Genomic DNA, 12,384 nt, shown 5'->3' with positions numbered 1-12,384 from the left:
GCACATTACACTTCCACTGGCTCCCCACTAATTCTAAGTTCTTAGCTTTCAACACACGTCGCCCACTTACCGCAGCAGCTAGCTATTCACACTCGTAACCACAAATAATCTGCACTGCAATTAAAAACTTTATATCACCACCTCGCCCTAGCAACAAAGCACACTAACAACAATACAATTATATGGAACACACTTAAATACTGCACCGAATTCCTTTTTTGCTGCAAAGTGCCCTCTGGACAATGTTTCTTTTGCTGCTGTTGTTGTTGCTCTTCTGCTTCTGCTCTGCTTTTGCTGCAATTTTTCACGTTTGTCTCCGCATTTTTATCTGAGAAACTGCGGTGTGGCCAAACGGCCACAAAACCAACAATGCCCTGTCGACGACAAACTGCCTTACGGTGATGCAACAACAATAACAACACGGATGGACGGACGACCGAACTGATTTGATTTTGTTTTAGATGCATGAATTAGTGCGAACCACACAGCCAATGGGCCCGGGTGTTAAGGTAGTGATCGAGCATTCTGCGTAAGTCAACGCAAGCAGTTGGCCAGCTTGGAGCATGTTTGCTGTCGCCTAGTAATTTATTTAGCCTTTGATAGCAAGAAGACGCAGATGGCCGACCACCAGTCGGTTGCCTGGCTGCGCTGCAACGCGTACCGTGTATAAATCACGACACGGACGACCGCGCGCATACAAGCTGAAAACACAAGAGTAAGCGATGGCTTTAAATGGCCAAATCGCGCTTGAAATCGAAGCTTAGAAAGCGAGTGCATATATGTCTGTGCGTTGAATGCTAGCTGGTAAGCAGGCGTGGGGCTGCAATTGAAAATGCCATACGGCACATTTGTAATTCGCTGCATTTACGCACTAGTTGTCCAGTATGCAGATTGCAAGGGAGAGACAGCGAAAGTGGCAAGTTCAAGTTTCTGGGGGCTAATAATTTATGTAACGAAGAAAATTTCCTTGCACCTGCAAATTGGGCGAACACTTTGATTTAGACGTGGAATTGCAAATTGTGCACGGTTGCATTGGCAAGCGTTATGGTTGCACTATTCAGTGCAGTAAAGCTCTTGGAAATCTGCTGACTACTTAGAAATAATATTTTGTGTTTGGCGAGAAGAAGCGTAATTTTGCTGATGCAGAAATTACCTTTCGCACTTCTTAAGCTGTTTTAATAAGTAATCTTTAAATGAATCTACATTTGAATTGTGTATGGATTATATGTATGTATGTGGCGGAATTTTCCCTACAAATTGTGTGCTACCTTGAATAGATATTCAAACATATCCAAGCTTTTATGTAGATCATCTTGTATATATAAATATATATGTATATATATATATTTTTTTATCTGTCATATACCACAATCACGGTTAATAACACATATTGGCAATATATTCAATGCTTTCTAGTGCTCGTGCTCCCATTACCGCATATATTGTATTGATTTTAATATTTTTTTGAGTTCAAATCTCATGTGTGTCATTTCTGTTTGCCATAGAATATTAAGATTTTATCAATGCCCGCATATTCGCCACAGTTGTTTGTACTTATTGTACTACAGAGACAAATTGAGGTAGATTTCTGAAAGCATTTTTTATGATGGCAACAGCAATGCGTTCTTCAATGCTTTAATTTTAAATATTTTTTTACAACAGATGTGATGAGTTTGAAGCATTAAAATGAATATTTATGAGCATAGAATTTTATAATGAAATATACAAAAATTAAAATTTATTAAATGACAATTAACTCGTATGTAGATGCATATGTTTGCAAAAGAATGTAATAAATATTAAAATGTTTGGTCTGCTAATAGTACATAGGCAATAAAAATGTGATAAATTTATATTTGTTTGCCTTTAAATTTGTTTAAGCGTCGACGAACAGCATTCGCAAATGTTTGTTTTGCTTTTTTGGCTATTTTCTAAAACGAACGAGATAGCTCGTCGTTTGTTTTGGATAAACAATTCAAGATTGTTTGTTGCTGTCCTACATTTGGTTAGGCGAATTTTTTCGAATTTGGTCGAGCATTAGTTTATTGTGTATTGTGAGAGCCATGTTGACTGAATTTCGAATATATTCCACAAACATACGTTAGTGCCGAAACACGAACACAAAATGAGAAGTACATATAACAACGAACGGTGCTGAGAGTTTTAACATAACTGAGTAAAGGATATTAAAGTTAACATACTGTTAAGGATACTTATGAGAACTGAGAGAAATTATGAGAGAAAGCAAGACATTCGAAAAATTTTATGCATTTATATAAGAATGAGAGTTCACACAGAAGAACTATATTCAGTGCTAAGTAACAGCAGCATATTCGAAAATACATGAATCCACCCTTCAATATAAGTTGTTAGCATGCTGTTATTTACAGTATTTTTACTTTTTACTTTAACAGTTTTTGACATGGTATGGCAACAGGGAAAATATTTTCTGCTTTTCGATTGAAATTCAGCATGGAGAAATGCGAATACATTTCGATATTCGAAGCGGGGAAATGTGCATGCTGTTAATTTGTAACCGTTGTTTTTGTTTCTATGTAACGAGAGAAGTGTAGCTCTTCAATGAGGAGAAAAAATTATGTTCGAAATGTTCAACGAAAAATGTAGTCTGTATTACAGTGTTTATAAATAACATACTGTAATAAATATTTCTCCTTTCTCTGTAAAATCACATTATGTAAAAAAAATATAAATAATTAAACTTCCCCAAATTCAAATGTTAGACATATTCGATCAAATTATTCTCACTTTATATTACTTATTTTTTTTAATTTTACCAAGTTTTGAAGCTAAACTAAAGTCGAGCTATGCCCACTAAAATTGAAACTAAAGTAAATGAAATATTGAATACAATTTAATATGATCTAAATGTTTTAGCTTGTCCATGTGATGGTAGTTAAATGACAACAATGCGCATCCAAATATTTGTTTTGAATTTATTAGATATCCCAAGCTTTATTGCGTTGAACTCTGGAAGTGAAACTCCGACTATTAAATATGCATTTCATCAGAAACAATTAAAATCATAAATCTGGCAAAAGCAATCACATCGTCTACAAGAGTATGTTCGTATCCGAAATCACTTATGCACACATACATATATGTATTTACATATATGTCGTTATGTAGGTACAAATACATACATATGAATGTTCACATGCATATCACTCATACGCACTGTTGTACTCCAAAAGCCGTCACTCGAGAAACGCCCATCATTTAGCTGCATAACTACTTCGCTTACACTTAGTTTGTACTTTTCACCACTCAACTGTCGATTTGCCTCAATCCACACATAAAACTACTATGTCATGCATGCAACGGCAGCCGTATGATCGATGTGACATTGCTGTCTTGAGGCACTTCCTTTCGATTGGCTGTATTGCTGCAAAGCTTGTACCCAGCAAATATTGTCATAAGCGCGTTTGTTTGCCAACACCATACATATATACCATATATATATGTGAGTGCGGGTGGGTGATTTGTGTCATGTCCATGATTTTGCGATATTTGATGTGCTCATAAGTGCATGTGCAAGTGTAACTTGCACTCAGACACCAAGCAGTTGAGCAGAAAGCACATATCTCACAAAGTGCTGGTAGTGGAGCACTAGTGGAAAATTACTTGGCATATTGATGTAAATATGAGTATGCATGTACAAATATTTGCAACTTTGAAATCACATACAGAAAAGACTTGCATTATAATAAATGCATGCAACTGTTGCATAGATGAGTGGCGCTTTTAGGCAATTTGTCATAATTTGTGTGCCACTTTCAGACTGTTCAGACTGTTTGGAGCATCATGAAGTAGCTCAATAAATTTAAGAAAATAATTATAGTGTTTCAGAAATTTGCAGCAATTTAATGTCTCGAACTACTTTTCACTCATAAAAAATATTTATATTTTCTCTTTGATTTTTAAATTTATTTAAATACTTTATTGGTATGCTCTCGAATTTGCTTCCTATTTCTGCTGCGCAAAGCCAGCAATTTATATGCATGACTCACCTAAATTATGTTCGAGTCATTTTAAGCATTTCTGCTGCTTTATGGCGCAAAATAGAGATTTTCATTTGTGAAGCTGCAGGCTGATGGCTTAGCAAAGGTGTAGTTTCTGTGAAAAAAAGATTCATTAAAATGCAGAAATTGCATTTTCTTCTGATAGGCCAAGAATCAAAGTCGGCAATGAAAATTTTATTATGATTCTAAATTTATATAGAAACATTTATTTATTAGAGTTTTTATTGCCAGATTATGTTATGAGAAAAATATTGCACCTGCAACGCAATTGTTTCTTATCGCGAAACTGTTAACGTGCCAAAGAAACCAACTGATATGACAATTATTTTTTATTAGCCGTTATAATTGCATACACATGTATATACATAAATATGTACATTAAGGGTGTCTACAAAAGTGCACAACAAAGTAGCGTACAATTGCTGAAAACCAGCGTAGCATTCTTGCAACGGTGCCACGTTATATAGTTACACATGCTTGCATATATACAGTTAGCTATATAGAAGCACACAAGCTGCTGAGTGGAATGCGAAAGGAGTGTAAGGGCAATAAAATAAATTTAACGCCATCTATGTACAACACACACGCGCGTTCAAACATAACTCCAAAATACGACTAACAACGTAAACATTACAACAAATATGGCACTTTTCACACACTTGCCAAACACGATATAATACACTTGAATACATTCGCAGCCAAAGGGCATAGCTTCACACGAATGTATATACATACATATGTATTTGTATAGTAGATATATGTGTACAGAAGCATAGCTCTGGAATGTTATTATGCTTAGCTATCTATCTAAAAAACGGTAGGGCTATGATATTGTGAACGCAACAACAACAACAACAACACCAGTAATAACAGTAAAATAATGTTTTTATGAGCAAATTTTTATGAGTACTTACTTCCGCCCTAGAAATTAGGAAGTTCTTATTTCATGTGAGCGGCATAATAAACTTTTCAAACTAAACACACGAGCTCATTCATGAGATATAAAGTAATGAGGGAAAGGAGTGGAGTAGTGTGTGAAGATACAAAATTTTGCTAACGGCTAACAACAGTTAGCAGACAAAAAAAGCAACAATAATCAATAGTAAAGGCGGCCGCAAAACAACAGTTAGAGCGCAGATAGCCTAAGGTCGGGTTTCGGGGCAGCTCATCAAAAAACATAGCATTTCTGCTGTACTGAAATTTATGATGTGTTGGTTGCTGAATAAAAGCAACAAATATACGGCGCACAGATAAGCAGGCAACAGTTGTATTCGATGTACAAAAAAAAACTAAATAGAAATTTGTTGTTTGATGCGAAAGTGCATACAAATTTGCCAATTGAGCTTATGGATCGAATGAGGAAGTGGAGATCAAACACAAGACGGATTTTTAGAAATTATTGTGGCAAGTAGCAGTGTGAAATACGTACGTGCTACTGATATTTTGTGCATGGCTGTACTTAAGAGTTGAATTCTTGTGGGTATCGATGGTTAATGAGCGAAATGAAATTGCACAAGTTTAGAGTTCACTTAGATAATGATAAACGTTACTAAAGCGCATTAAATTTAGTCATTAAAACGGAAATTTTTTCATTTCTTTGCTTTTCAAATCGGTGTTTTTTTTTCTTTACGCTCACTGGTTGATTGCTGAACTTTGGCTCATTAAATACCCATCGGTATGCTTTACGAGCACAACCCAAAAATTTGATTTCCTGAAATATGTTTTTATTATGTCGAAGTGTATAAAAACGCCGATGTGACTATCAGTCACTGAAGCTTTCGGCTGACCGACGTGCACAGGACACGACCGCACAAACACATAAGCCCAAAAGTATGCAAGCAATAAATGCAGCACGTACCAGAGATAACATCTAAAATTCCGTTTACTGTCTCATGCCAACCAATTGCCAGCTGCTACTAGCCTGCTAGCCATGCGCACCGCTGAACCCCTTACAGCAGACAGGCTCTGTGTATACAAGTTAACCACTTTTTAGCCTAAAAGTCAACTAAAAGGGCGCAAAAGAAAATATTATTTGCTGTTTTATGGGCCATCACCCGAAACGCCTAACGGTTGGTTAGGCATGCTGAACGCTTTCCAGCGCACATACATCCGTACAAAAACAAATACAAATTGAGATTGAATTCATATATACTCAAACTGATAGGGTGTATAGTGTGCAGAACAACTGAACTGTGATTTGTTGCTGTAATCTGTACACACACAAAAAATAAACACAACGACAAGCAAAGCAATTGTTGCACTACAAGTTTGAGAATGTTCGAGCATTGGCCGTAATAATACTGTGACTGTGTGTGTGTGTGTGTGTCTAGTAGTAACTCGAGTAAAATACAATAAAAGCAGTCGTCAGGCAACGCATTTGTGCCCCAAGTGGCAATGCTCCGTAGAAAATTTGTTTGATTATTTTTAAAATCCCCCAAAAGTAGGCGAATGCCAGGGCACAAATCAACCGGCACGTAACGGAGTTATGCATAACAAATATGGCTGTGTTTTTTGTCCCTTTAGTCCTGTGTCCCTTTTGCCGCCTCATACATTTTGCATATGCAGATAAATCAATAGAAAGTTAATGTAATCGGATTTGTATTGCGCGAAAGTAGTCATTTGTTAGCTTATAAGTAGAAGCTATTTATTTTGCAATCTGAAATCATAAACTAATACAGATTTAAGCAGTATTTCATGCAATAGCTTTGTGTGCTTGAGCTGGAAGTGTAATAGATCTGTTATGAATTCAAGTGTTTATAAGTGGAAGAGCAATTTGTGGAGAGAAAACAATTTTTCTTTTCTAATGAAAACATATTGCAGAAAGTCAGCATTTTTCTAGATACAAGACGTTCAGAACATTATTTCGAAATACGGGATATATTACTTCTAGTTTAAGGTGAGTGATTTAAAACCAGGTTTTAATAAGTGATACCAAAATTTACACTACGTGTAATTGAGTAGTCAATCGCCATATTTAGTTTATTATGTATAGCTATCATCCCAAGGAATAGTATACTCAAACGTTACTGATTATTTTTATTTCATATATATACAAAAGTTTCCTACTGAATGATTGACCTCTATAAAAGCATTTTCTAGTATACAGACATCAGTTGCCATACGCAATAGAAAATCTTATTATAGTGACCAATTCATGCAGACTGACAACTTGACACCAGTAGCCTAAATTGAACTAAATTTAATTCAGGCAACTGAAACAATATGTTAGCACGCGAATTTACTTAAAGTGTTAACGCGGCGTAACAAATGGACGCGTTGAAGGACGCGGAAGCATTGAGGGTATCAACACTATGAAGGTGCATGCATAAACACCAAATAAAAATAAGATTAGCATTTTGCAATGCAAAATAGCAACAACATAAGTGCACATCCATACGCGCAACATATTCGACATACACACGATCATACAAATGAAGCAAGAAGAATTTTCATGGATTGCAAATGCGAATGCAAATGCCATCGAGAGCAACGCCAAGCGTTAGACTGGAAGGCAGGCAGATATGCTAACAAACTGACAGAGCACAAACCACACACTCACATACCGAATGCCACGAATTACTTCGCTATAGCGTATAGACTAATGCACTAAATAGCCAAAGCAACCAATGACATACTGCAAATCCACAAATGTATGCGTTTGAGTGAGCGCACTCACATCTCCCTTTGCTGTCACTGCGGCGCTAACGGTGAATTAAGTTAAAAAAGGGAATATTGGCAACGCGTGTGCGCTGATTTCAATGCCAAAACCGAAAATTGGCTGCACTCAAAAGGTAAACGAATTTGCGAAATGCCAATCGAAAGCGCTGAGCAAAGCGCATAGCTGCTGGAATGCGGTCGGAGCGGTGCTCACATGCTGATGGCATAGCACCGGTAAACACTTCATAGATTGAGGTAAAATTTACACAAACACACACCCAGATGCGCATACATGCGCACGGCTGAATGAACTATTAAGCATATGACGCGCTAAAAGCTCAGTTCCGCGGGCTAAGTCAGATTTATAGTGACGCGGCCACTCAAGCTGCAGCAGTCCATTGCGTTAAGCCACTTTGTGGCTTCCCTCCAAGTGTGAGTGTGTGGGCAACTCATTCCACTTAGCGCCGAAAGTAATAATTCAAACCGCTGGGTAACTGTCGAAAAAGTGTCATATTTTAAGTAGTATTATTTTAATCCACTTTAAATGCAACGCTGTTGGCACTTCCGCCTGCTCAAACAATATGAAACAGGAAAAAGTATTGAATGCATAAATGAGAACTTTTGCCAAGCCATCATGCTGTCTGCACTCCATTCGGCTGTCATTGTCGTTGTTGCTGTGCGAGTGGAAAACTTGTAAATGCAGCATGTTATTTGCCCAAAAATGACGCCACTTGCATTTGCATATGAAAAACTTGTGCGAAATAAAATTCACAAAGAAACTTTTACGCGAATGCTGTTTTTGTTATTCTTTCAAAACTTAGCCATGCCGGCAATTGCGGCAGCTGTTGATTTAAGTCATCGCTGTTGACGTTGTTGATGTTGATAACATCGTACATCTGTTTCGAGTGCGACAACTTTTGCGCATATAATTTGGTAAATCACAACTTGTAAATCTGAATAATTGTCGCGATAAATGCGCGCGCTTGCACAGAGCTCAGCATCTAAATGAAATTGCTACTAACCTGAATTGGGTTGTCCATTGCTGTTGGGTCGTGCTGAGGGCGCACCATCGCGCGCTTCCACCTCCAACGCATAGGCGCCTTTCTTCTCTCTGTCGAATACGGTTTTGGTGAAGATTTCGCCACTCTGCAGGTTGATTTCGAAGAACTCTTTGCCTTCGTTGCGCGGTGAGTCGACAATGTAGTAATAGACCTGGGAAATAAAGTGGAAGAAATTAATATTATCATTAAGTTAATTGTAATTAGAGTTTTAAATTATGATATAAATGTGATATCTCCATTTATCATCACTATATACTAGAATATACTCGTACACATATACTGAACTCAAATAATTCTACAAAAGAGCGTTCTTTCTAAAAATCTTTCATGAATATGTATTCATATGAAGAATAGATTTGGCTACTTTTTTGATATATTTCGTTTTGTGAGATGTATAACGAATGAACTCCATCGATTTGATACGTTTTGTCATATTCTCTCAATATTGCCTATTACATTTTTACATTGGATGTTTTCGTATTTTACATTTGAGCGGGAGATTCTATTGGGAGCGGACATGTAATCAACAAACAAGAGATAATCAAAATCGGTCCACCTAAGCTCGCGTTTCAAATAAAAAACCAACCCCATTTTGTTTTATTTGATCAACAATATACATTTTTCCATACATTAAAAGCTTTCGACTTAAGCAGTTATTATCCAGAATATCCCACAAATGCAAGTAAATATGTAATAACTAGTTTTAAATTCAGCCTTTAATGGCGCAGACCATGGAAAACTTTCTCAACTAGCATATAAAACCGATTTTATTATGGTAAACTGTGTTGTAGCTTTTAATAAGAGCTTCAGGAAACTGTAGATAAAGACTAAAAGCAAATTTTATGATTTTTTATTTCGAAATTGTTCTAAACATTTTTATCTAAAGGGTATATTTTATGCACTCAGTTAATCTCTAAAGTTGATTTAATAAAAACTGAATTATGGCAAATTTTTTGTAGAAATCTATAACGAAGTTACATACATGTGAGCAATGTTCAGCATATGCTAATTACATATATGAGCAAAAAACACAGAGAATTATTGTTTCAGAACTTACTTACTTACTTAATGGAATATTAAAAGATTAGATATGGAAGTTGGATCGCAGAGAATGATTGCACTAAAAGGAGTTTAAGCAGAGAAAATCTGCAAAGTTTTACAAAAAAGTTCTCATTGAGTTGGGTACATGTTAATGAGGGATAAACTGTTACAAATGAAAAGTCATGTAACCCTGACACATTTTCGAGGAATCTATTTGAAAGTATAATACTTTTTTTTAATTTTGGCGAGACAGCGTGAGTAAGTGAAAGCATTAATTAGTTTAGGCATTTAGTTGGTTAAAAGAATGTGCATATAAATTTAAGCTTATTTTTTACTTTGTAGCTTTCAGCAAAACACCCAAAAGGTAGGTCAGGTAATTTAAAAAAAAATGTCCGCAAATATACGCGGGTATGGCAAATAGAATATTTAAAGCCGCTATTTACAAAGGATAGCGGCTTGCAAAGCGGAAGTGGTGCAAAAGATTAGAGTCAGGGCGGTGCACACACGCCCACTAACACCACTTCATTCACAGCATTTTCTGGCGTTTCCTTTGCCTGCGGTTAGTCGCGAAAGTTCTTTTTTTGACATCGCACGTAATGCTTTTGGACATTTATTAGCGTGAAAAAGTGAGCAGATGAGAGCATAAGCCCAAAGCAAATGAACCAGCTGTGGTAGAGTTATGAGAACGATGTTGGTAAGACCGTTATTTGTACGATGAAGGTGATGGCGAAGTTAACGCGAAAGCTGACTGCACAAAAAGCTGGACATTGAAATTTTTCTTAGCTGTTTTCACATAAGAATTGTTTTATTTCTTAAAGCATATTGTAATTACAATATACCATTCCCAGCACTAACTCTCACACGCCAGCACCCTTTTTTGCCTATTCATTGAATTTTTTGCTTTTCCAGTTTCCAAGTCAACGCCTTTGCGGAATGGCTCATTCTTGCGCCGCACAGGCGTAAACTTGTGCAGCATCCATTCCACTTAACTGATTTCGACAGTCATTTGCTAATTTAGTTGCGTTGGACTGGCGCAATCGCGCGCTACTTTATCACAATATTTCATACTCTCTCTTCTTTCTTTTTCTGGTGTTATGCCCTTTCTACTTTACCGCCCAGCTGATCCCATTTAACACGCCGTAATAAACACAGAATTTTAATTATTTCACAAGCATAATTTGTTTTTACCACTTCGCGACGAAGAACAAGCGTAAAAGGGGTTTGATAAGACACACTTTGAAAAAAGTAAAATGAAATTGGAATATTGGGGCCCGACAATGTGAACAGTGCTTGGCAATTTGCATGCCACCATCTAGCTTAATAATGAGCCGTATGTCTGGCAGGAGCTTATCAACCGCTCTCACACTTGACTGCACTGTTGCATGCGCTCCAAAGACCGCCTCCGTGGCCCAAAATGTGAAGAAATATTTCCGCATATCATTTGTTTCATGTATTCGTTGTCTCACTTGCAAGTATGTGATTCTCTAATTTTACCTAACGGCACTACGTTTTGTTTACCTGATTATTTGGAAATGTGCCATCCTTGTCAATGGCATTCACTTGCGTCACTTTTGTGCCAATGGGTTCACCTTCCAGCACGGTCTCCTGTTCACGCTCCGTAAACAATGGTATCTCATCGTTTACATCCTCCAGCATAATGTAGACGGTCGCCTCGGATGCTAATTGTTGGGCGCCATTGTTCTGAAAAACAACAAAAACACACACAAAAAGGTAAAAAACAAAGTGTAATCAGAAAAATTGGTTTTTATTATGCAAAAGCGACGAAATTAATAAATATGCTAGTTGATATGCGACAATAATTCATTACGTACAGTAACTCGCTGTCATTATAAAGTTAATTAAAACTTGAACAATGCGCGTACACGCTTAAATATTGAAATAATTGCGCCGGCATTGTTTTTGCTCGCATACTTATCATATGCAAAATAGCTGACATTTACGCGAAAAAATATTTTTTTTTGTATATGTAAAAACAAAACCTTAATTTGCATATGAAAGAATATGAAAATTGATTGAAATGTTAAAAAACAGTAAAAAGTGAACTTGATAAAGATTTTATTTTGTACTTATTTTTTTGCTAACGGAATATAACTAATTTACATGCATATATGCCGATTTTTGTAAGCTAAGAGATATTATCGAAGAGATATTCTCGAAGTATTAGAACTTTTCAAAATTTAATTTGCTCGATGTGGCTTAAATAATTATATAGAATTTCCTCCTATATTCTATCATATTAATAAGTAATAATTAATTATTAAATAATACTAAAGTTGTAATTGTAATAGGTAATTGAGGTTTTATAAAATCTTTTTTAAAAAATTCCTAGAAGAACGATTTTACACACATTAATTTAAACTCAATTTATGCTCCTGTAATTGCTTAGAATTTAACTTCATTTTGGTTGAAATTGTTCAAAACAACTCAACTTTGGAAAAGTTTTAAGTTATGTTGTTATCATCTTACAACTTTTGTTGTAGTACTATCGCTTACCGTGTTAATTCATTGATAAAGGACCCCAACATAAGGGTGTACATAATACGAAGAAATTGACAACTACAATA

The 12,384-nt window shown here is 36.2% G+C and overlaps 1 protein-coding gene across 10 annotated transcripts in view; it reads right to left on the bottom strand.

Moving 5' to 3' along the window:
• The window catches only part of LOC105212871 (neural-cadherin), a 246,526-nt gene that overhangs the window by 105,449 nt on the left and 128,693 nt on the right, over positions 1 to 12,384 (bottom strand). For all 10 annotated transcript variants that reach the window (XM_054228303.1, XM_054228308.1, XM_054228304.1 and 7 more), the window contains 2 exons: positions 11,318 to 11,500; positions 8,720 to 8,909 (listed from right to left, as the gene is read on the bottom strand). In XM_054228303.1, the coding sequence (XP_054084278.1) occupies positions 8,720 to 8,909; positions 11,318 to 11,500 (373 nt within the window). The remainder of the gene's footprint in view (positions 1 to 8,719; positions 8,910 to 11,317; positions 11,501 to 12,384) is intronic.

This window comes from Zeugodacus cucurbitae, chromosome 3 (assembly GCF_028554725.1).
Source record: "Zeugodacus cucurbitae isolate PBARC_wt_2022May chromosome 3, idZeuCucr1.2, whole genome shotgun sequence".
NCBI lineage: Eukaryota > Metazoa > Arthropoda > Insecta > Diptera > Tephritidae > Zeugodacus > Zeugodacus cucurbitae.
Note: the sequence above shows the minus strand (reverse complement) of the source record. Positions and strands in the feature narration are given on the sequence as shown.